At 35.0% G+C, this 22,738-nt stretch overlaps 5 protein-coding genes across 5 annotated transcripts; all 5 read left to right on the plus strand.

The window, feature by feature from the left end:
* Positions 1 to 228: 228 nt before the first annotated feature.
* Positions 229 to 3,777, plus strand: PGO_041270 (serine-repeat antigen 1; the record flags this gene model as incomplete). The annotated part of the gene is made up of 3 exons (XM_028686315.1): positions 229 to 262; positions 462 to 1,160; positions 1,418 to 3,777. 3 exons carry the CDS (start codon positions 229 to 231, stop codon positions 3,775 to 3,777), a joined length of 3,093 nt encoding a protein of 1,030 aa, XP_028542116.1.
* Positions 3,778 to 4,898: 1,121 nt separating this feature from the next.
* Positions 4,899 to 8,590, plus strand: PGO_041280 (serine-repeat antigen 2; the record flags this gene model as incomplete). The annotated part of the gene is made up of 4 exons (XM_028686316.1): positions 4,899 to 4,932; positions 5,126 to 5,758; positions 6,071 to 6,211; positions 6,396 to 8,590. 4 exons carry the CDS (start codon positions 4,899 to 4,901, stop codon positions 8,588 to 8,590), a joined length of 3,003 nt encoding a protein of 1,000 aa, XP_028542117.1.
* A 1,006-nt stretch (positions 8,591 to 9,596) lies between these two features.
* On the plus strand, positions 9,597 to 13,360 carry PGO_041290 (serine-repeat antigen 3; the record flags this gene model as incomplete). Its single annotated transcript, XM_028686317.1, has 4 exons — positions 9,597 to 9,630; positions 9,850 to 10,506; positions 10,614 to 10,760; positions 10,887 to 13,360. The coding sequence occupies 4 exons, from the start codon at positions 9,597 to 9,599 to the stop codon at positions 13,358 to 13,360; spliced, it is 3,312 nt and encodes a 1,103-aa protein (XP_028542118.1).
* An 856-nt stretch (positions 13,361 to 14,216) lies between these two features.
* On the plus strand, positions 14,217 to 17,852 carry PGO_041300 (serine-repeat antigen 3a; the record flags this gene model as incomplete). The annotated part of the gene is made up of 4 exons (XM_028686318.1): positions 14,217 to 14,250; positions 14,493 to 15,152; positions 15,267 to 15,413; positions 15,538 to 17,852. 4 exons carry the CDS (start codon positions 14,217 to 14,219, stop codon positions 17,850 to 17,852), a joined length of 3,156 nt encoding a protein of 1,051 aa, XP_028542119.1.
* An 826-nt stretch (positions 17,853 to 18,678) lies between these two features.
* Positions 18,679 to 22,332, plus strand: PGO_041310 (serine-repeat antigen 3b; the record flags this gene model as incomplete). The annotated part of the gene is made up of 4 exons (XM_028686319.1): positions 18,679 to 18,712; positions 18,940 to 19,623; positions 19,738 to 19,884; positions 20,009 to 22,332. 4 exons carry the CDS (start codon positions 18,679 to 18,681, stop codon positions 22,330 to 22,332), a joined length of 3,189 nt encoding a protein of 1,062 aa, XP_028542120.1.
* Between the last annotated feature and the right edge of the window lie 406 nt (positions 22,333 to 22,738).

The following is a 22,738-nucleotide window of genomic DNA, read 5'->3' on the forward strand; positions in this document are numbered from 1 at the left end:
CACTGTTTTATTTATATATTTATTTTTATTTTTTTTTTAACAATTAGAATTTTAAGGAGCATTTTTTACTATGCAATGTAGTTAGAAAAACGCTTGTAAAGAATGAAAATAAGAAATATAGAAATCCAACAAGGATAACATAATTGAAAGAGTATAAAAAGGAAAAATAAATAAACAAAAAAAAGAGAGACAATCGTAGAACAGTTTGTTTTAATTGTACACCTAAAAATGAAGTTGGTAATTTCACTCCTTTTCATATTAGGTAATGAAGGGAAAGGGTGATAAAAAATGTCCCAAAAAATGTTATAAAAAATATGGGAAAAAAGAAAAAAAAAAAAAAATGGCAAATGAAACTAAAGAGGAGGAAGAAATACAAATTTCTTCAAAAATATTCAAAACATTTTCTAAAAATTTAACAATACTCTATTTTATACTATTTCTTTGTGCTTAATTTTGTATAGGTATTAAAACATTCGAAAATGTAATTAAGTGTGAAGAGGATAAAAATATCATTTTTAATACACCCAAAGAACATGAAGAAAATAATCTTAACATAGACAACCCTTTGGGTGATTCAGGTTCACCACCTTCTGATGATGGAACACATAAATCAGGAGATCATGTAATAGATGGAGTTGAGTTGGAGAGTGAGGATCGTAAGACTCCCGACACATGTCATACTGTAAATGAGGTATCTGGAGGGAAGGAAGAGAAACCTGTTATAGAATATCCCAGAAAAGAGATCATCACCAAATCTGTTATTCTACCGAAAGTTAAATCGTCTGCCGAAGTTGCAGCTCTAAAAAATCCAAACGCAATCGAAGTGTCATCCGCTTTGCTTAAAGACCAAGATGGGATAAAAATTACAGGATTGTGTAATGCTAGATTTCAATTATTCCTCGTTCCACATATATTAATAAATGTTGAAACGGAGAATAACAAAATTTATTTAGGAAAAAAATTTCAAGACGTGATAATTACGAAAGAGTTGCATAAAGGGATTGGCGATCCTAATGAGAGATTACAATTTGAAGAAAATCCAAATTCTTTGGTGAATAAATGTGCCAAGGGGAAAACTTTTAAATTTGTGGTATCGGTTAATGGGATGGAATTAGTTCTGAAGTGGAAGGTCTATGAAAAGGACACTTCCGAAACGAGCAGTAATAGAAAAAGAATAAATAAAATAAAAAAAAATGACAAGAAAGAGTAAAAAATGCAAAAAAATAAAAAATAAAACCAAGCAACAAAGTGGCACAATGGAACTGGTACTCCAAACCAATCGTGCAACACTTGCATTCGCTTGCGTAGAGGCATATTTGAATGCCCATATTAGTCATTTCATACGCATAATTGCTTCTACACATACATAGCTTACGAATTGTCATATCCATTTTTGAAACATTTCTCTCCTTTGCAGATGACAAGGTAGATGTGCGGACATATCTGATAAAAAATTTAGGTCACCCAATTACGGCCATACAATTACACAGCGCAAAAGGAAATAATGATTCGTTTTTATTAGAAAGTAAAATATATATTTTAAAGAATGATATTCCAGAAAAGTGTGATTTAATAGCGACAGGATGTTTTCTCAGTGGGAATATAGACATCGAAAGTTGTTACAAGTGTGCCTTATTGTTTCAGAACACAGATCCGACAAGTCCATGCTTTAATTATATCTCCCCAGATGATAAAGAAACATTTGAAGATATAAAAACAAAAGCACAGGATAAGGATGATCCACGTGAAGTTGAATTGGAAGCATCTATTTATAAAATCTTAAAAGGAGTGTACAAATTGGATACTAATGAGGAGATGGATTTGATAAATTTTAGTAAGGCAGATGCAGCTTTGAAAGAAGAATTATTAAAATATTGCAGTTTAATGAAAGAGTTGGATACCAGCGGGACTCTGGACAATTATGACCTAGGTACCGTTGAAGAAATATATATCAATTTAAAAAAACTATTAGAAGAGAATAGTGATCATGACAAAGTTGCACTAAAAAATAAATTAAAAAATGCTGCGATATGCATGAAGAATACAGAGGAGTGGGTCGGAAACAGAAAGGGACTTTTGTTACCCATTTTGTCAAACACCAAAGTAGATTCTCCTCATTACGAAGCTGCCAAAGAGGAAGAGAAAACATTAAAAACTGCAAGTTCCAATGAACAAAATAATTGTTATGATGGTGTTTTAGATTTTGTTTCAGGTGAAGAATCCAACATGCAATCCACGCATTTTACGGATTCGATGTTTTGCAATACAGAATACTGTGATAGGTGGAAAAACAAGAATGATTGTCTAGCCAAAATTGAGGTGGAAGAGCAAGGAAATTGTGCCACATCTTGGCTATTCACATCTAAGTTGCATCTAGAAACTATTAAGTGCATGAAAGGGTATGACCACGTTCCTAGTTCTGCCTTATACGTGGCTAACTGTTCACAAAAACAGGGTGATGCAAAATGCCACGCTGCCTCGAACCCGCTGGAATATTTGAACATTCTTGATGGCGAGAAGTTCTTACCATCTGCATCTGATATGCCGTATTCATACAAACTGGTGGGCGATGTCTGTCCCAAACCGATGAATCACTGGACGAACCTGTGGAATAATATCAAATTGTTAAATCATGAGAATGTTCCAAATTCTGTAGGAACAAAGGGATATACCGCTTACCAAAGTGAGCATTTCAAAAACAACATGGACGAATTTATCAAAATTGTAAAATCTGAAGTCATGAAAAAAGGTTCTGTCATCGCATATGTGAAGACTAACCAAGTGATGGATTATGACATTAATGGTAAAACGGTTCACGGCATTTGCGGAGGTGAAGTGCCTGACCTTTCTGTGAATATAATCGGGTATGGAAACTACATAAACGCTGAAGGAGTGAAAAAATCCTACTGGCTTTTACGAAACAGCTGGGGTAAGTACTGGGGAGACAACGGAAACTTCAAAGTAGACATGCATACACCTGCACACTGCCAACACAACTTCATCCACACAGCTGCTGTGTTCAATTTGGACTTACTCCCCTTCGAAACTGTATCAAAGAAGAACTCCGAACTACACAACTATTATATGAAGAATTCTCCAGATTTTTACAACAATCTTTATTATATGAATTTGGATGCAAAGGAAGGAAGCGAAAATGGCAACAATGAAAAAGCAAAGGCCCACAGTTCGATGGTTTCTGGACAGGAAGCCGAAGAAGATGTAGAATCTGATGAAACACAATCCTTATTATTGGACGAAGGAGAAGATGCTGCTCCAGTACCGGACGAACTTGCAACGGTGACTGAGTCTATCCCAGAGGATGTGCCAGAAAGGGCAAAAGAGTCAGAAGAACTAGCTGAAAAATCCATTCTTGAACCTGTTACAGAGCCCGATGCAAGAAATCCAGAACAAAGTCAGGTAGTTGTTCCACATGCAAATCCAAGAGATTCATCAAAAAGTGTGCAAGAACCACGAGCTGCAACCACACACACACACAATATCTCCATGAGTAAAATAGTACAGATAACCGAAGTAATTCACATTTTAAAACATATTAAAAATGAAAAGTTAAGATATGGAATAGTAACATACGAAGATGATACTAGTATTGCACATGATCACAATTGTTCAAGGTCATATGCAGAAGACTCCAATAAATTAGAAGAGTGCATACAATTTTGCAATGACGAATGGAACAACTGCAAAGGAGATCCATCTCCTGGATATTGCTTAGCGAAAAGGAGAAAAAAAAACGATTGCTATTTCTGTTTTGTGTAAAATGTTTTGAGTTTGTCCAGAAAAAAATAGAATAATTTTTCATTTTTAAAAAAGAGTTAACATTGCATATAGTTAAAGGGCGTGGTTAGATATTGCCTCATTTCCCTCCTTATAAGGCAAAATATGAAAGGTGCAAATTTTCGCACCTCGTCAATTGGAAGGTCAGCATTTTTAGTTTAATTTTGGACGATTGGGGAGGTGTATTTTTTTTTTTTTTTCCACTCGCACTTTTTATAGCTTTTGCAATTATTATTATTAATATTTTACGTTTTTGATTTTTTTGAATATTTTTTTGACTATTTTTTTGAATATTTTTTTAAATATTTTTTTGAACATTTTTTTGAACATTTTTTTGAATATTTTATTTATTATGAACTTGCTTGATTAAAGCCGTAAAAATCTGAGAGAACCTTAAGATCATATGATGATTTTTATTTAATTTTATTTTTGCTGTGCTAATTTTAGCTATTCATTTTTTTGAGCTCATAAGAGAGTCAACTTATTAGGGGCGCAAGACTGGGGCTCAGTTGGCTCTGCAATATCTGAGCACGCTTTGAACATTTTATTCTCATGGATGAGTCATGTGCGTGTGTGTGGAAATTCTCCAACGAATGAGCAGATGAACAGACCAGCGAATGTTCTTATACCAGCAAACATGAGCTACTTATTGTGTCCGTGAAAATGGAATTTTTTTTTTATGCACGCTTCAGAAAAGTTCAGGCGGATTACGGTGCACAGGGCGTTAATGCACAAGAGAGACTTGATCTTTCAGGAGAGGGTAGCAGCAGTAGTCTCGTTAATTTTAGCCATTATTAGAAAATAAAAAAAAAAAAATAAAATAAAATAAAATAAAGAGTGTATGTTTGTGAATATACCCAGATAGTTGCACACATGTGGAGCCATATGCATACATGCAATATGTTCGTGTATATGAGCGCACTTATCCACCATTAGGTGCATGCATGCACACACCCTTTTTGAGTTCCTACTTAAAATTTCTTTGTTAAGGAAAAGAGTGATTCATGCGTAAAAATAGAATAAAACTTTACAACATAGCAACTGAGCAACTACTATAAAAGGGAAAATTCCGAGGATAGCTCATCTCCTTGTTATGTGGCAAGATGAAGTCTCATCTGTTGTTTCTCTTTATCCTGGGTAAGTAAAGGGGAAAAGAAGAAAAAGAAAAAGAAAAGAGAAAATTTTCGCTAAAAAATTTGAAAATTATGTAAAAATGGGGTTTGTATGTTATGGGCGTTGTTTCCGACAAAGCGATACGTGTCACAGTGAAGGAAACATGCTAGATAAAATTTTTTTTTTTTTTTTTTTCTTTCAAATCTCGTTTCTGCAGGTGTTGTATTTAGCAAATATGAAATCCTAGGAGAAGGGACAGAACAAAGGGTAAGCTCTGGGGAGACTGCGTCCAGCCCTAGTGCTGATGCAGGAGGTGGAGGGTCAGGGGGAGGTCAAGCAGGTAATAGTAGCGGTGCACCGGGTAGTGTACAAGGAGGTGTACAGAATGGAGCTTCTAGCGCTACTCAAGGTGATAGAGTTACTACTTCCATGACCACGTCCCCTGCTTCTTCCCAGACAGTTGTCTCTCCTCCTAGTGGAAATGGTGAAAATCCAAGCCAACGCCATGGCAGCAGCGAGAGTGTACCCGAAACGAACGAAAATGCCATTAAGATCAACTCCTCTTTTCTAAAAAATCATACGGGCGTAAAAATCACCGGTCCGTGTTCTTCGGAATTTTTAGTTGTCCTTGTCCCGCACATATACATTGAGGTTGATGCCATTATGGATATAATTCGACTGGGACCAAAGTTAAACGATGCAGAAGGTAGAGTTGAATTTCCAGTGAATACTAATTTGAAGAATCAATGCGGTACAGGAAAAACATTTAAGTTAGTTCTTTATATTTACGATGACAAACTGACTCTCAAATGGAAAGTTTATGATGCCTCACCTGGAACGACCACCACCGGTAGGGAGAATGTTGACAATTTCAAGAGGAAATAACACTAACTCCATTTTTAATTAGAGTTATAAAGAAATAATATATATAGCATATTTTTTTTCTTTTTTTTTTGGCGAGGGGATGGGCAGTAAAGATGCTATTCGGAATATGAATACATTTTTGATGAGTGCACATTTTTTAAATGTCTAAATGTTCACCATTTTAATTCGGTTATAGAGCTTTCCGATTTTTATAAATCTATCCGTGTCTGACAAGTGTAAATAAGTGCAAATAATTTTTTTGAATTTTTTTTTTTTTTGTCTTCTGACTCTCCCTTAGACAACAAGATAGATATGCAAACGTTTATCCTAAGAAATATGGACCATCCAATAACATCTATACAGATACACAATGTTATTGAGAAAGGAAACAGCCACGTACTTGAGAGTAAAAATTACAATTTGGGAAATACCTTTCCAGGTTAGTTAACTCATTAATAGAATTTGCAAACAGAATGAAACAGTGAAAGAGTGTTGGGAGTTCTACATATTTTTTTCCATATCATCTGATTCTTTTGCATTTCCACATAAGTGATCTTGAGAGTATTACCCCTTTTATTACTCCTCTATATTACTATACAATTACTCTGACTTTATTTTTACAGAAAAATGTGCCGCATACGCTAATAACTGCTTTTTAAGCGGAATTACTGATATAGAAAAATGTTACAAGTGCACATTATTGGTGAAAGAGGTTGAAAAATCAGATGTATGTTATAACTATATTTTGAAAAAAGAAAATACAGCCAATGAAGAAGGTATATCCACTGAAGGAGAGGACGAAGATTCTAACATGCTACAGTTAGATGCATCTATTGATAGTATATTGAACCAAATTTATAATACAGGAAATAATAATGCTAAAGAGTTGATGAATATATCTGAGTTAGGAAACTCTCTAAAGGTAGAACTAACAAATTATTGCAACCTCTTAAAGGAGATAGATTCCAGTGGTGTATTGGACAATTATGAAATTGGAAATGAGACAGATGTATTCAACAATTTGTCTAAATTATTAAAAAAGCACACGAATGATAATTTTTCAACTTTAAAGGATAAAATGAAAAATGTTGCTATATGTATGAAAAATGTGAAAGAATGGGTATCAAATAAAAAGGGGTTGAAATTGCCCCAGCTGAAATATACCAAATTGGAAGACACTGCTAGCCATACGTATGACAATCCCAAACAGAGTACATGCAAAAATAAAGGGACAGATTCTAAAAATGGTGAACATGGAGCTTATGACATTGTCATTAATTTGAACCCAGCTGGGGTAGGTAGTCATCAATCTCCATCCTTTGCTGACAGCATGTACTGTAATGACATATACTGTGACAGATGGAAGGATAAGAATGGCTGTCTAGCCAAAATTGAGTCAGCAGATCAGGGCGATTGTGCAACTTCCTGGATATTTGCATCGAAGCTACATCTAGAAAGTATCAAATGCATGAAGGGGTATGACCACGTTCCTAGTTCTGCTTTATATGTGGCTAACTGTTCACAAAAAGAGGGTGATGCAAAATGTCTCGCTGCCTCGAACCCGCTGGAATTTTTGAACATTATTGATGGTGAGAAGTTCTTACCATCTGCATCTGACATGCCTTATTCATACAAACTGGTTGGTGATGCCTGCCCCAAACCGAAGCATCACTGGGCAAACCTGTGGAATAATATAAAACTTCTTGACCCCGCAAATGAACCCAATTCGTTAAGCACCAAAGGGTACACCTCTTACCAAAGTGCACAGTTTAAAGACAAAATGGACGAATTTATCAATCTGGTAAAAGCAGAAGTAATGAAAAAAGGTTCTGTCATTGCATATGTGAAAGTAGACGAGATGATGGATTACGATATTAATGGTAAGGCGGTTCACAATATTTGTGGTAGTGAAGTGCCTGACCTTGCCGTGAATATAATCGGGTATGGAAACTACATAAACGCAGAGGGAGTGAAAAAATCATACTGGATTATAAAAAATAGCTGGGGAAAGTACTGGGGTGACGAAGGAAACTTCAAAGTAGACATGGACACACCAGACCAATGTCAACATAATTTCATCCACACAGCAGCTGTGTTCAATTTAGACATACCTCAATTCGAAAGTGGTTCGAAGAAGAACTCCGAACTGAACAATTACTATTTGAATAGCTCACCAGATTTTTATAGTAATCTGTATCACAATGCTTTGGACACAGAGAAGGTTGGAGGATCAATCAGTAAAAAGGCGCATTCTAAGGACACTACCCTTTATGGTTCAAGTACTGAAGATGAAAAAGTGGAATCGCAAAAAGGAATAAATGGTTCTGATGACGTAGAGCGAAGTGTAGAATTATCTGTTACGTTAACAAGCGAAGGGACGCAACCAGAAGCGGCATCATCATCACAACCATCGCAAGGAGATTCTCCTACAGAAGGTGTAGAAAATCCAGAAGAAAAAGATGAAGATGATTCAGACGGAACAGATAGCGACGAAGCAAGCGAAGTAGAATTGGATGAGCACCCGGCTGATGAACCAAGTAAAGAGGAAGAACCCACAGCCAATAAAATCCAATTGGTACATATTTTAAAGCATATCAGCAACGGTAAGGTGAAAATGAACCTTTTGACATATGACACTGAAAATGCAATTAGCGGAGACCACTTTTGTTCAAGATCTCATTCTGTAGACCCAGAGAAGCATTCCGAGTGTGTATCATTTTGCAATGAGAAATGGGAAGAATGCAAAAGTGAGCCATCTCCAGGTTATTGCATTACTCAGAAGAAAGGAAATAATCACTGCTTTTTCTGTTTCGTTTAAAGAGGTGTGTTAATATGGTGGTAGGAGGAAAACGCTTTGAGCAATTATTTTCAATTTGCAAGAATAGTAATAATGATACTACAATTTTTGCTAATAAAAAGGACTCAGTTGGTGTTTTTTAATTTTTAAAATTTGTGAAAATGCTTTTATTTCTTGAAGCTTATTTTCCCATTCTTGCTTAGTTGCCCATTTTGTCCAAACTGGGAGGAAGTTCTGCGACAATCGTGTTATTCCTGCCTTTATTACCATTTAAAATATGGCGTTTTCTTCCTATTATTATTGCTACTATTATTTTATTTTATCTTATTTTATTTTTTTTAAATATGCTACGTTTCTCCTTTTTCTCTTTACTCAGAGTATTTTACAAAACGTAAAATAAAAAAAAAAAAAAAAAAAAAAACTTCAAGATTAAACTGTTTAACAATGGCTTTTACATTTTTTTTTGCCTTAATTGTTAAAACTAAGTTGGTGCAAATAAAATTGTGCTAGAACAAGAAAAAAAAAAAAAAAAAAAAAATATATCCTAGAATAAAGCGAAATGTAAGAAAATAGGCACGCGAAAGGGCTTACTATTTTATTCGCTGAGTGAATTTTTCCATAGTCGATTACACACACTTGTAAACTGGCTAGCGGTTATTTCCGTCAAGTTTTGCATGGTTCCGAAAAAATATCTCAATAGACCTAACAGATTGTTCATCACTTCATTGCGCCCAAAAAAAAATTGTAATTTTGTAATTTCGATTGGATTTATTATTTTATATTATTTTTAATTCTTCTTCTCATTGTTCTTCTTATTATTGTTATTTATTTCTTATTTTTTTATGAAGGAAAATGCTAGTCCAGCTATAATGCGTATATTTTAGAAAAAATTAAATTTGATTGTTCATTAAAATTGGAACTCGGCATAAGTTTTGCTAAGCTTTAAGTGTGTGTGCAAAGTGCACGATACAACCAAAAGTGTGTACAGAAGCATAAGACTTTTATCATTTTCATTTTATGTTATAAAATGAAGCTTCGAACTTACGTCCTTCTCATAACAGGTATTAATAAGAAGCAACCACATTTTAAGGGGCGATAAAAATGCTAATCAAATGATTAATACGTAGCGAAAGTATTTATCCCTTTTTACAAAGAAATGCATTACTAAAATTTTCTTTTTTTTTCTTTTCCTCCTAATGGTGTAGTATTAATGAAATAAACACTATCTTAGAAAGAAATACATCGTTACGTGTAATCTGGTAAAAACCATTTTTTCGTAGGTCTTGTATTCACAAATGGGGTAGTAAGATGTAATGCAACTACAGGTACACCAGATGGGCGTAGTGTACAAGCAAGCGATCAAAAAGGAGCTGAAGGACAAGACAGTGGAGGTGAAAGCACCCCGCCAAGTACACCTACTAGAGAAGGTTCCGAACAACCTTCGCCACAACAGTCAGCAGAACATCAAGCTAGTGAACAAGTTTCAAATGCTGTGTCTCCATCACAAGAAACCCCTGAATCCAGCTCTCAAGGTTCAGCTAATAGTAACCTAAATGGTGCAGGAACTCTTAGCACAGAACCCACCTCGGATGCACCTCCCCCCGTTACAGAAAATGCACAACCAGCTGTTACAAACCCGTTTGCAGTAAAATCAGCATTGCTGAAAGATCATAATGGGTTGAAAATTACGGGACCTTGTGATTCATATTTTCAAGTATACCTCGTGCCATACTTATACATTAATGTTAAGCCATTGGAAAGCGAAATAGAAATGGAACCTACTTTCATGAAAGTGGATGAGAAGATAAAGTTTGAGAAAGATAAAAAAAATCTCCATAACACATGTGAAAAAGGCAAAACATTTAAGCTGGTTATATTCATTTATGACGGGGTACTAACCATTAAGTGGAAAGTGTATCCTCCACAAAATGAGCAAGGTATGATAATATAAAAAATTATTTATATATAAAAAAAGTGCCCTTCATATTAATATTACTCTTTCTCCTTAAATTACAAATATATATCTGATATTACCCCTTCGTAGATACTGATAAGACATTGGACATAAGAAAATACAAAATGAGAGACAGCGGAATGCCAATAACATCACTGCAGGTTCAAGTGGTGACTAAGCAAAACGAAACATTATATGTCGAAAGCAAGAACTATTCTGTGGCGAATGACATTCCAGGTAGGTCCTACAAATAATGGAACAGAAAATTTGTAGTGCTGATTTAATGTGTTATCTATTTGTATAAACTTCTGCTAATTTTATATGCATCTCTCCTCATTCCATTTTTTTTTCATTCTTGTGCAGAAAAATGTGATGCGTTAGCGAACGATTGCTTTTTGAGCGGTATTTTGGATGTCCAAAAGTGTTATCACTGCACTTTGCTGATGCAAGAAAAACAAAATGCAAAAGAATGTTTCAAATATATTTCTCCAGAAATCAGAAACCGATTCGATGATATAAAAACAACAGGACAAGACGAAGACGAAGCGGATAAGGTTGAACTTGAAGAAACAATTGATAATATTTTGAAAAATATTTACAAGAATGAAGATGGAGAGAATAAGGAGATAAATAATTTTGATTTAGCAGATAATTCCTTAAAGCAAGAATTGATAAAATACTGCCAATTGTTGAAGCAGACAGACACGAGTGGTGTACTTGACAACCACGAGATGGCAAATGAGGAAGAGGCATTCACCAATTTGACAAATATGATAGAAATGAACAGTAATTATGATATAAATGATTTAAAAGGTAAGTTGAAGAATGTAGCCATATGCATGCATAATCCAAACGAATGGGTATCAATCAAAACAGGGATACTTCTACCAGTATTATCGCATAACCTGGGGGACGGTAAGGACATCACATTAAATACAAATAAGGAGGGAAATGATACGCTGAAGCAGGGCATGGGTAGCAGTGAAGATTTAACTACTCTCGAAAATGTGGATATTCAGCCCATAAAAGTGACAGATACGTTATTTTGTAACGATGAATATTGTGATAGAACAAAGGATACAAGTAGCTGTATGTCAAAAATTGAGACAGAAGATCAGGGAATTTGTGCTACTTCCTGGATATTTGCATCTAAGTTGCATCTAGAAAGTATCAAATGTGTAAAGGGGTATGCCCACGTTCCTAGTTCTGTTTTATATGTGGCTAACTGTTCGCAAAAAGAGAGTGATGCTAAATGTCACACTGCTTCGAACCCTCTGGAATTTTTGAACATTCTTGATGGTGAGCAGTTCTTACCATCTGCATCTGACATGCCTTATTCGTACAAACTGGTTGGCGATGTCTGTCCAAAACCGAAGCATCACTGGGTTAATCTATGGGAAAATGTCAAATTGTTAAATCATAAGAAAATGCCCAATACTGTAGGAACAAAGGGATATACTGCTTACCAAAGTGCACAGTTTAAGGACAACATGGACGAATTTATCAAAATTGTAAAATCTGAAGTAATGAAAAAAGGTTCTGTCATTGCTTACGTGAAGGCGAAAGACGTGCTAAATTACAATTTCAACGGAAAAGTGGTTCATTCTATTTGTGGTTCTGAAAAGCCAGATCTTGTAGTGAATATAATTGGATATGGAAACTACATAAATTCAGAAGGGCAGAAAAAATCTTACTGGCTTGTACGAAGCAGCTGGGGGAAGTACTGGGGTGACAAAGGAAATTTTAAAGTAGTCATGGACACACCAGACCAATGCCAACATAATTTCATCCACACTGCCGCTGTATTCAATTTGGACATACCTCAGTTTGAAATTACGGCGAATAAGGAACCAGAAATACAGCAATATTATATGAAGAATTCACCCGACTTTTACAACAACCTTTACTTCAAGAATTTTGACGCATTGAAAGCTAATAATTCAAGTAATGGAATTGGATCCCACAACAATTTTGTTATTCATGGTCAATCTGGTGAAGAAAAACCAAGCTTAGGGGATTTAGCAGGAAGTGCATTATCGTTAATAACATCATTAGCAGGAGAAGTAGCAAAAACAACGGCAGAAGCAGCTGTAGCAGCATTAAAGGTAGGAGTTGCACCAGGAGTAGGAGTTGCACCAGGAGTAGGAGTGGCACCAGCAGTAGGAGTAGCACCAGGAGTAGGAGTGGCACCAGGAGTAGGAGTAGCACCAGGAGTAGGAGTGGCACCAGGAGTAGGAGTTGCACCAGGTGTAGGAGTTGCACCAGGTGTAGGAGTTGCACCAGGTGTGGGAGTGGCACCAGGTGTGGGAGTTGCACCAGGAGTAGGAGTTGCACCAGGAGTAGGAGTTGCACCAGGAGTAGGAGTTGCACCAGGTGTGGGAGTTGCACCAGGTGTGGGAGTTGCACCAGGTGTGGGAGTTGCACCAGGAGTAGGAAATCCTACGCCGGGAGGGACAGGTTCAGTTTCCGCAGTTACACAAGAAGTCTCACCTGCTGGTGGATCACAAAGTTCAACATCAACCACGACACCAAAAGCGCCACTATCGTCAACAACAGGCACAAGCGGTGTAAACGTTACAGGAGTAACTGGAGTACTTCACTTTCTCAAGAATGTGAAAAATGGTAAAGTAAAAACTGGATTTGTGACATATGACAAGGCGACAGCCATTGGTGATGCGAAGGTTTGTTCTAGAGCCCATTCCTCAGATGTTGAAAAAATAAACGATTGTATTAAGTTTTGTGAAGATAAGTGGGATGAGTGTAAAGGTACAGTGTCACCCGGGTATTGTTTAGCTAAGAAGAAGGGAAACAATGACTGCTTCTTCTGCTTTGTGTAAAACAGTAGTGAGAGAGGTGTAAAATACGAGAAGCGTAAATGTAAATGTGTGTATGTACATATGTACGCCTTCACCCAGTGAACATTTAATTGCAATGTATTTCCAAATATAAGCAAAAAAAAAAAAAAAAAAAAAAAAAAAAAGAATGGCAATACCATAATTATACACATCAAGGTGTTCATTTTTCAACATTTTCTGTTCCATTTTAGATGAATTCTAATGTATTAGTGGTGCATATATATATATTTTCCCTTTTTTTTAAGCATTCATAAGAAGAATGTATGAGAATGAATGTACATATATACGAATTGGTCAATTCTCTGATAAAACTAAGAACATGTAATGTAACTATCTTTACAAAGTTTGGGAGCAATTTCTTTCTTATCAAAGTGTTTGTTGTATCGCTCAGTTATTAAATAGTGAGAAACGTTCATGTTATATTTTCTGGTCTTTATCTTAATTCACGTGTGTGTATAAATATTTATATGTAAATATGTACACACTCTTGTAATTACACAATTTTGAAAGATATTGGTGCCCTTTGCGAAGTTGCACAAATTTCCAAATGCACATAAGGAGAGTTCAGTTCGACACAGTTCATCTAGTTTAGTGCTTGATCAATTGTACACCTAAGAGGTGCATTTTGCATTTTTTTTTTTTTTTCGAAAAAGTTAAAAATTTGGTTTAGCTCTTACATTTACATTTAAAAAAAAAAAAAATTCTATTGTTCATTAAAATTAAAAATTGGTGAAGGCTTCGCAAAACGTTAAATGTGTATGCAAAGCGGACGATACAAGAAAAAGTGTGTAAAAAAGAACAATCCATGGGTTATTTATGCTTATCCTTATAGAACAAAATGAAGTCTTTTAGTTGTGCCCTTCTCATACTAGGTGTATATAAAAAACAAACAAATTTTTGGAATAGATGAAAATATTAATAAAATGTTGAATAAATGGAGAATGTCGTGATCCGTTTATCAAAAAAAAAAGAAAAAAAAATACATTATAAAATTTTTTTTTTTTTTTTACTTTCTTCATTCCCTACCATTGTACAATATTTGGGGAGTTAAATAACCTCATTCGATAGAATACATAATTTTGTACAATTTTATGAAAAACATATTTTTTCACAGGTCTTGTATTCACAAATGGGACAATAAGATGTAACACAAACGTGGTAACGAATACATCTTTAACTACTACAGTAGTTCAGAGTGCAGCTCAAAATAATCAAGCGGGAGGTACTCCAGGACAGCCCAGTGGTGATTCAAGTAACGAACAAACTGCAGGTGGAAGTGTAGTTACAGCACCATCTGCGTCTCAGCAATCCCAAGCGGACTCACGTAATACTCAAGAATCAACTCATGTGTCTGAACCCAATGCTCAAAATTCAGATAATAATAATCCTACTAGGGAAGTAGTTCCAGGTGAAGGAAATTCTCCAGATACAACTCCTCCTGTACCAGAGGCTGCACAACCAAGTGTCACAAACCCGTTTGCGGTCAAATCAGCATTACTAAAAGATCATAATGGGTTGAAAATTACGGGGCCTTGTAAGTCAAATTTTCAAGTATATCTAGTGCCATACTTATACATTAATGTTAATACTGAGAAAAACGAAATAGAGATGGAACCTACTTTCATGAAAGTGGATGAGAAGATCAAGTTTGAGAAAGATGAAAATAATATTCGTAACAAATGTGGTGAAAATAAAACATTTAAGTTGGTTATATTCATTTATGACGGGGTACTAACCATTAAGTGGAAGGTGTATCCTCCAAAAAATCAGGAAGGTATGATAATATAAAAAATAAAAAATTATTTATATATAAAAAAAGTGCCCTTCATATTAATATTACTCTTTCTCCTTAAATTACAAATATATATGTGATATTACCCCTTCGTAGATATTGATAAGACATTGGACATACGAAAATACAAAATGAGAGATAGCGGAATGCCAATAACATCAATGCAAGTTCTAGTGGTGACTGAGCAAAACAAAACGCTATATGTCGAGAGTAAGAATTATTCCGTGAAGAATGACATTCCAGGTATGTTTAAACTAAAAAAAGGGAGACACTAATAAATGTTCCCTACCCTGATAAGTGTACATTCTTATAAATTCAAATTAGATTAATTCATATTTTATAACATTTCATTTGCATTCTTGTGCAGAAAAATGCGATGCATTAGCTAATGATTGCTTTTTGAGCGGTATTTTGGATGTCCAAAAGTGTTATCACTGCACTTTGCTGATGCAAGAAAAACAAAATGCAAAAGAATGCTTCAAATATATTTCTCCAGAAATCAGAAACCGATTCGATGATATAAAAACGAAAGGAGAAGACGAAGACGACACGGATAAGGTTGAACTTGAAGAAGCAATTCATAATATTCTGAAAAATATTTACAAGAATGAGGGAGAAAATAAGGAAATAAATAAACTTGCTTTAGCAGATAATTCCTTAAAACAAGAATTGATAAAATACTGCCAATTGTTGAAGCAGACAGATACTAGTGGTGTACTTGACAACCACGAGATGGCAAATGAGGAAGAGGCATTCACCAATTTGACAAATATGATAGAAATGAACAGTAATTATGATATAAATGATTTAAAAGGTAAATTGAAGAATGTAGCCATATGTTTGCATGATCCAAACGAATGGGTATCAAGCAAAACGGGGCTACTGCTACCTTTATTGTCACATAATAATGTGTACAATAATATTGACATTTATAATAGTAACGAGGGCAGCACCGTAATGTTTAAGGAAGGAACAGATGGAATTAAGGATTTCACAATTCTCGAAAGTGTAGATGTGTCCCCGTCACATATGACAGACAAGCTACATTGCAATGATGAATTCTGTGATAGGACGAAGGATACAGCTAGCTGTATGTCCAAAATTGAGGTAGAAGATCATGGAGATTGTGCATTATCGTGGATATTCGCATCTAAGTTGCATTTAGAAACTATTAAGTGCATGAAAGGTTATGACCACCTTCCTAGTTCTGCCTTATACGTCGCCAACTGTTCACAAAAAGAGGGTGATGCAAAATGCCACGCTGCCTCGAACCCGCTGGAATTTTTGAATATTCTTGATGATAAGCAGTTCTTACCATCTGAATCTGACATGCCTTATTCTTACAAAATGGTTGGTGATGTCTGTCCAAAACCGAAGCATCTCTGGGTTAATCTATGGGAAAATGTCAAATTGTTAAATCATAAGAAAATGCCCAATACTGTAGGAACAAAGGGATATACCGCTTACCAATGTGAGCATTTCAAAAACAACATGGAAAATTTTATCAATATTGTAAAATCTGAAGTAATGAAAAAAGGTTCAGCCATCGCGTATGTGAAAGCAAAAGATGTTCTACATTACAACTTCAACGGAAAAGTAGTTTATTCTCTTTGCGGTGGTGAAGTGCCAGATCTTGCTGTGAATATAATCGGGTACGGAAATTACATAAACGGAGAGGGAGTGAAAAAATCCTATTGGCTTTTACGAAATAACTGGGGTAAGTACTGGGGAGACAAAGGGAATTTCAAGGTAGACATGCATACACCTGCAGACTGCCAACATAATTTCATCCACACAGTTGCTGTTTTTAATTTGGACATACCCGAAGTTACTGTTCAGACTAATAAAGACCCGGAAATACATAACTATTATATGAAAAACTCCCCAGATTTTTACAACAATCTTTTTATTAAAAAACTGGATGCAATGAAGGATAATACTTCAAGTAAAGAAAATTGTTACCATAATAATCCTGTTATTCATGGAGAATCTGATAACTTATCAAATATTCAAGAATTTGCAGGAAAAACGTTAGAGGTAATAAAGTCATTAGCAGGAGTTGCAGGAGTAGGAGCTAAAGAGGCAGCTAAAGTAGCAGTAAAAAGAGCAGTAAAAACAGTAGCAACAGTAGTAAAAGATATTGTACCAGACAAAGAAAAAAAAGGTACAGAAAAATCATCTCAAGTAGTAACAGGTGAACCAAGCGTTGCGGTAGCAGGAGGAGAAGCACAGTTATCGAATGAACAGACTGTTACAACACTTCCTGAAACTAATACATCAGAAAGTGATGCACAAGAAGCAGGTTCAGATTTGGTAGTTACACAACAAGCCTCAGCTGCTGGTGGATCACAGAATTCAGTACCAGCCACGACACCAAAAGCACCACTATCGTCAACAACGGGCACAAGCGGCGTAAACGTTAGAGCAGTAACTGGAGTACTTCACTTTCTTAAGAATGTGAAAAATGGAAAAGTGAAAAGTAGTTTAGTTACGTATAACAATGAGGCAGCCATTGGTGATGCAAAGGTTTGTTCTAGAGCCCATTCCTCAGATGTTGAAAAAATAAAAGATTGTATTAAGTTTTGTGAAGATAAGTGGGATGAGTGTAAAGATACAGTGTCTCCTGGTTACTGCTTAGCTAAGAAGAAGGGAAATAATGACTGTTTCTTCTGTTTTGTGTAAATATAAGTAGTGAGAGAGGTGTAAAATACGAGAAGCGTAAATATATACCAGATTCTGGCACTGATGAATGAGCATTGACATCTTTCCAAACACAAGAAAAATAAAAAAGTTGCAATATCATATTAATACATGCCAATGTGTTCTCTCTTTGCTTATTTTCCATTTCTCTTTAGATGAATTCTAATGTATTAGTAGTGTATATGTATATATAATTTTTTTTTTTTTTTTTGCCTTTTTTTACACATTTATAAGGAAAATGCATGATCATGAGAGCAAATATATAAGAATTTATAAATTCTCTGATAAAACTAAGAAAATGTGACGAAACTAACTTTACGAAGTTGGGGTGCAAAATTTTTCTTTTCGAAGGTTTTGTTGTGTCAATTGTTAAAGAATGCAAAACGTTCAATTTATTTTTTCTGTTTTTTTTGTACAAGGCATATGTGTGTAAAATATTAATATGTGCATAAGTGCACACTCTTGTGTTATTGCGTGATTGCAATATACTGGTATTATTTGTGAAATTGCACAATTTTCCAAACATACAAGATAGATCATTTCGACCCATTTGATCTAAAATTAGCACTTGATTAATTGCACCCAAGAAGTGCATTTTGCATTTTTTTTTTTTTTCGAAAAAGTTAAAAATTTGGTTGTACCTTACATTTACATTTTAAAAAAAAAAAAATTTTATTATTCATTAAAATTGAAAATTTGGTGAAGGCTTCGCAAAACGTTAAATGTGTATGCAAAGCGGATGATACAACAAAAAATGTGCAAACAAGGACAACCCATGTGTTATTTATGTTTATCCATATAGAACAAAATGAAGTCTTTTAGTTGTGTCCTTCTCATACTAGGTGTGCATAAAAAAACAATAGAATTTTTTCAGGCAATGAAAATATTAATCAAATGCTTAATAAGTAGCTAAAGTAGTTACTCATTTCGCCTTAAAAATACATCACGAAATAGTGTTTTTCTCATTTTTTCTCTTATCTTCACAAATGTGTAATATTGGTGAAATAAATATATTCTTAAAAAAAAATATATCATTAGGTATTATATCGTAAAAAATCATTTTTCGCAGGTCTTGTGTTCACAAGTCAAGCGGTAAGATGCACTTCATCTTCGGGTACTGAGGCATCCTCAAGCAGTTCAGGACCTCAAAGCGTCTCTCAAAGTGGTACAGGAGGGGATACTCCAGGTAAACCCAGTACAGATTCTAGCTCCGATCAAAATAAGGTTACAGAAGTAAGTGCACAGGCATCCCCGAATCAGCCAGGAAGTCAAGCGACTATTCAAACAACACCAAGTCCTGTGGTTCAACCAGTAACTACTCCTGATTCCTCCGTATCAGGTAGCAATGTCATTGCTGGCGCTCCAGCTGCACCATCACCAGAGCCCACTGCAGAAGTTCCCTCAGATGCAACTTCCACAACAATTGAGACTACACAACCAAGTGTCACAAACCCGTTTGCAGTAAAATCAGCATTATTAAAAGATCATAATGGGTTGAAAATTACGGGGCCTTGTAAGTCAAATTTTCAAGTATACCTCGTGCCATACTTATACATTAATGTTAATGCATTGGAAAGTGAAATAGAAATGGAACCTACATTCATGAAAGTGGATGAAAAGATCAAGTTTGAGAAAGATAAAAAAAATATTCATAACAAATGTGGTGAAAATAAAACATTTAAGCTGGTTATATTCATTTATGACGGGGTACTAACCATTAAGTGGAAAGTGTATCCTCCAAAAAGTGAGGGAGGTAAGATTATATAAAAAATAAAAAATTATTTATATATAAAAAAAGTGCCCTTCATATTAATATTACTTTTTCTCCTTAAAATACAAATATATATGTGATATTACCCCTTCGTAGATACTGATAAGACATTGGACATAAGAAAATACAAAATGAGAGACAGTGGAATGCCAATAACATCAATGCAGGTTCAAGTGGTGACTAAGCAAAACGAAACATTATATGTCGAAAGCAAGAACTATTCCGTGAAGAATGACATTCCAGGTATGTTTAAACTAAAAAAAGGCAGACACTAATAAATGTTTCCTACCTTAATAGGTGCACATTCTTATAAATTAAAATGAGATTTATTCACATTTCATATAATTTCTTTTGCATTTTTGTGCAGAAAAATGCGATGCTTTAGCTAATGATTGTTTTTTGAGCGGTATTTTGGATGTCCAAAAGTGTTATCATTGCACTTTATTGATGCAAGAAAAGCAAAAGGCAGAGGAATGTTTCAAATACATTTCTCCAGAAATCAGAAATCGATTCGATGAAATAAAAACAACAGGACAAGACGAAGACGAAGCGGATAAGGTTGAACTTGAAGAAACAATTGATAATATTTTGAAAAATATTTACAAGAATGAAGATGGAGAAAATAAGTTGAAAAATAATTTTGATTTAGCAGATAATTCCTTAAAGCAAGAATTAATAAAATACTGCAAATTGTTGAAGCAAACAGATACTAGTGGTGTACTTGACAACCACCAAATGGCAAATGAGGAAGAGGCATTCACCAATTTGACAAATATGATAGAAATAAGCAGTAACTACAATATAAATGATTTAAAAGGTAAGTTGAAGAATGTGGCCATATGCATGCATAATCCAGACGAATGGGTGGCCAGCAAAATTGGGCTAGATTTTCCTATCTTATTAGAAAAAAATTCAGATAATCTCACTAATATCATAGAAAATAAGTCAATTCAAAAGGATGATATGCAAGAAGGAGAAAATGGAATTATGGACTTGACAACTCCCGAAACTGTAGATGTGTCCCCTTTACATATTACAGACAAGATCTTGTGCAATGATGAATATTGTGATAGAACGAAGGATACAAGTAGCTGTCTGCCCAAAATTGAGGCAGAAGATCAAGGAATTTGTGCAACATCATGGATATTCGCATCTAAGTTGCATTTAGAAACTATTAAGTGCATGAAAGGGTATGACCACGTTTCGGGTTCTGCTTTATTTGTGGCTAACTGTTCACAAAAAGAGGGTGCTGCAAAATGCCACGCTGCTTCCCACCCGCTTGAATTTTTGAACACCGTTGTTGGAAATCAGTTCTTACCATCTTCATCTGACATGCCTTATTCATACAAACTGGTTGGCAATGTCTGCCCCAAACCGAAGAATCATTGGACGAACCTGTGGAATAATATCAAATTGTTAAATCATGAGAATGTTCCAAATTCTGTAGGCACAAAGGGATATACCGCTTACCAAAGTGAGCAGTTCAAAAACAACATGGTTGAATTTATGAAAATAGTAAAAGGAGAAATAATGACAAAAGGTTCAGCCATCGCGTATGTGAAAGCAAAAGATGTTTTATATTACAATTTCAACGGAAAAGTGGTTCATTCTATTTGTGGTTCTGAAAAGCCAGATCTTGCAGTGAATATAATTGGATATGGAAACTACATAAATTCAGAAGGGCAGAAAAAATCTTACTGGCTTGTACGAAACAGCTGGGGGAAGTACTGGGGTGACAAGGGAAACTTCAAAGTAGACATGGACACACCAGACCAATGCCAACACAATTTCATACATACAGCAGCTGTGTTCAATTTGGACATACCTCAGATTGAAATTACTGAGAATAAGGGACCAGAAATACAGCAATATTATATGAAGAATTCTCCCGACTTTTACAACAATCTTTATTATAAGAATTTTGACGCATTGAAGGCTAATAATTCAAGTAACGGAAATGGATCCTACAACAATTCTGTTATTCAAGGTCAATCTGATGTAGAAGGATCATCAGAAAAAACAAGCTTAACAAATTCAGCAATAGATTTATTTTCATCGATTGTATCAACGGCTGCGTCAGCCGCCTTGTCGACAGCAAAGGTAGCAGCGGAACTAGTGACAGGAGAACAAACAAGGGAACAAGTAGGTACTGCGACGGAAGGTACAGTAGCAGCATCAGGGGGAGCGTCAGGAGGATCTGGAAATTCTGAAACATCAGTAACACCATCAAGAGGAGAATCACCTGAAGGAGATACAGGATCACAAACAGTCCTGTCGACAGGAACAGGTCAAACTGCTCAGGAAACTACTGATAGGAATATAGCATCAGCAAGTGATACAACAACAAGTAACTCACAATCTACACAAGTATCTGCCCCAGCAGCAAAAGCTCCACTGTCTTCGCTCAAGGGTACAAAAGGTGTAAACGTTGAAAGAATAACTGGAGTACTCCATTTTCTCAAAAATGTGAAAAATGGAAAAGTAAAAGGTAGTTTAGTTACTTATGATAATGGAAATGCTATTGGTGATGAGAAGGTTTGTTCTAGAGCCCATTCCTCAGACGTTGACAAAATTGATGAGTGTATTAAATTTTGTGAAAATAATTGGAGCGCCTGCAAGGGTACTGTGTCACCTGGATACTGCTTAGCTAAGAAGAAGGGAAATAATGACTGCTTCTTTTGCTTTGTGTAAATATAAGTAGTGAAAATATAAGTTGGGGCAAATATATACATTTGTGTGTATAACATAAATGTATTTTTTCTCAGGAATGAGGAATGATACATGTTAAATTGGAACAAAAATTAGAGAATGCAAGTACCATATTTATGTATGCCGAGGTGGTTTTTTTTTTTTTTTTTTTTTTTTTTTGCATATTTTCCATTTCATTTTAGATAAATTCTAGCATGTTAATAATATAATTTTTTTTTTTTTTTTTTTTTTTATTTTTATCAAAAATGTGTAAGAGTGAAAATGCATATATAAGTATGAATAATTTATCTGCCAAAACTAAGAACATATAATGTAACTAACTTTATAAGGTTAAATTGGCAATGTAAAAAAATTGTTTATCAAATGATCTGACGTGCGGACCAATTAT

The sequence above is a fragment of the Plasmodium gonderi genome, assembly GCF_002157705.1.
Source record: "Plasmodium gonderi DNA, contig: Chr04, whole genome shotgun sequence".
Taxonomy (NCBI): Eukaryota; Apicomplexa; class Aconoidasida; order Haemosporida; family Plasmodiidae; genus Plasmodium; species Plasmodium gonderi.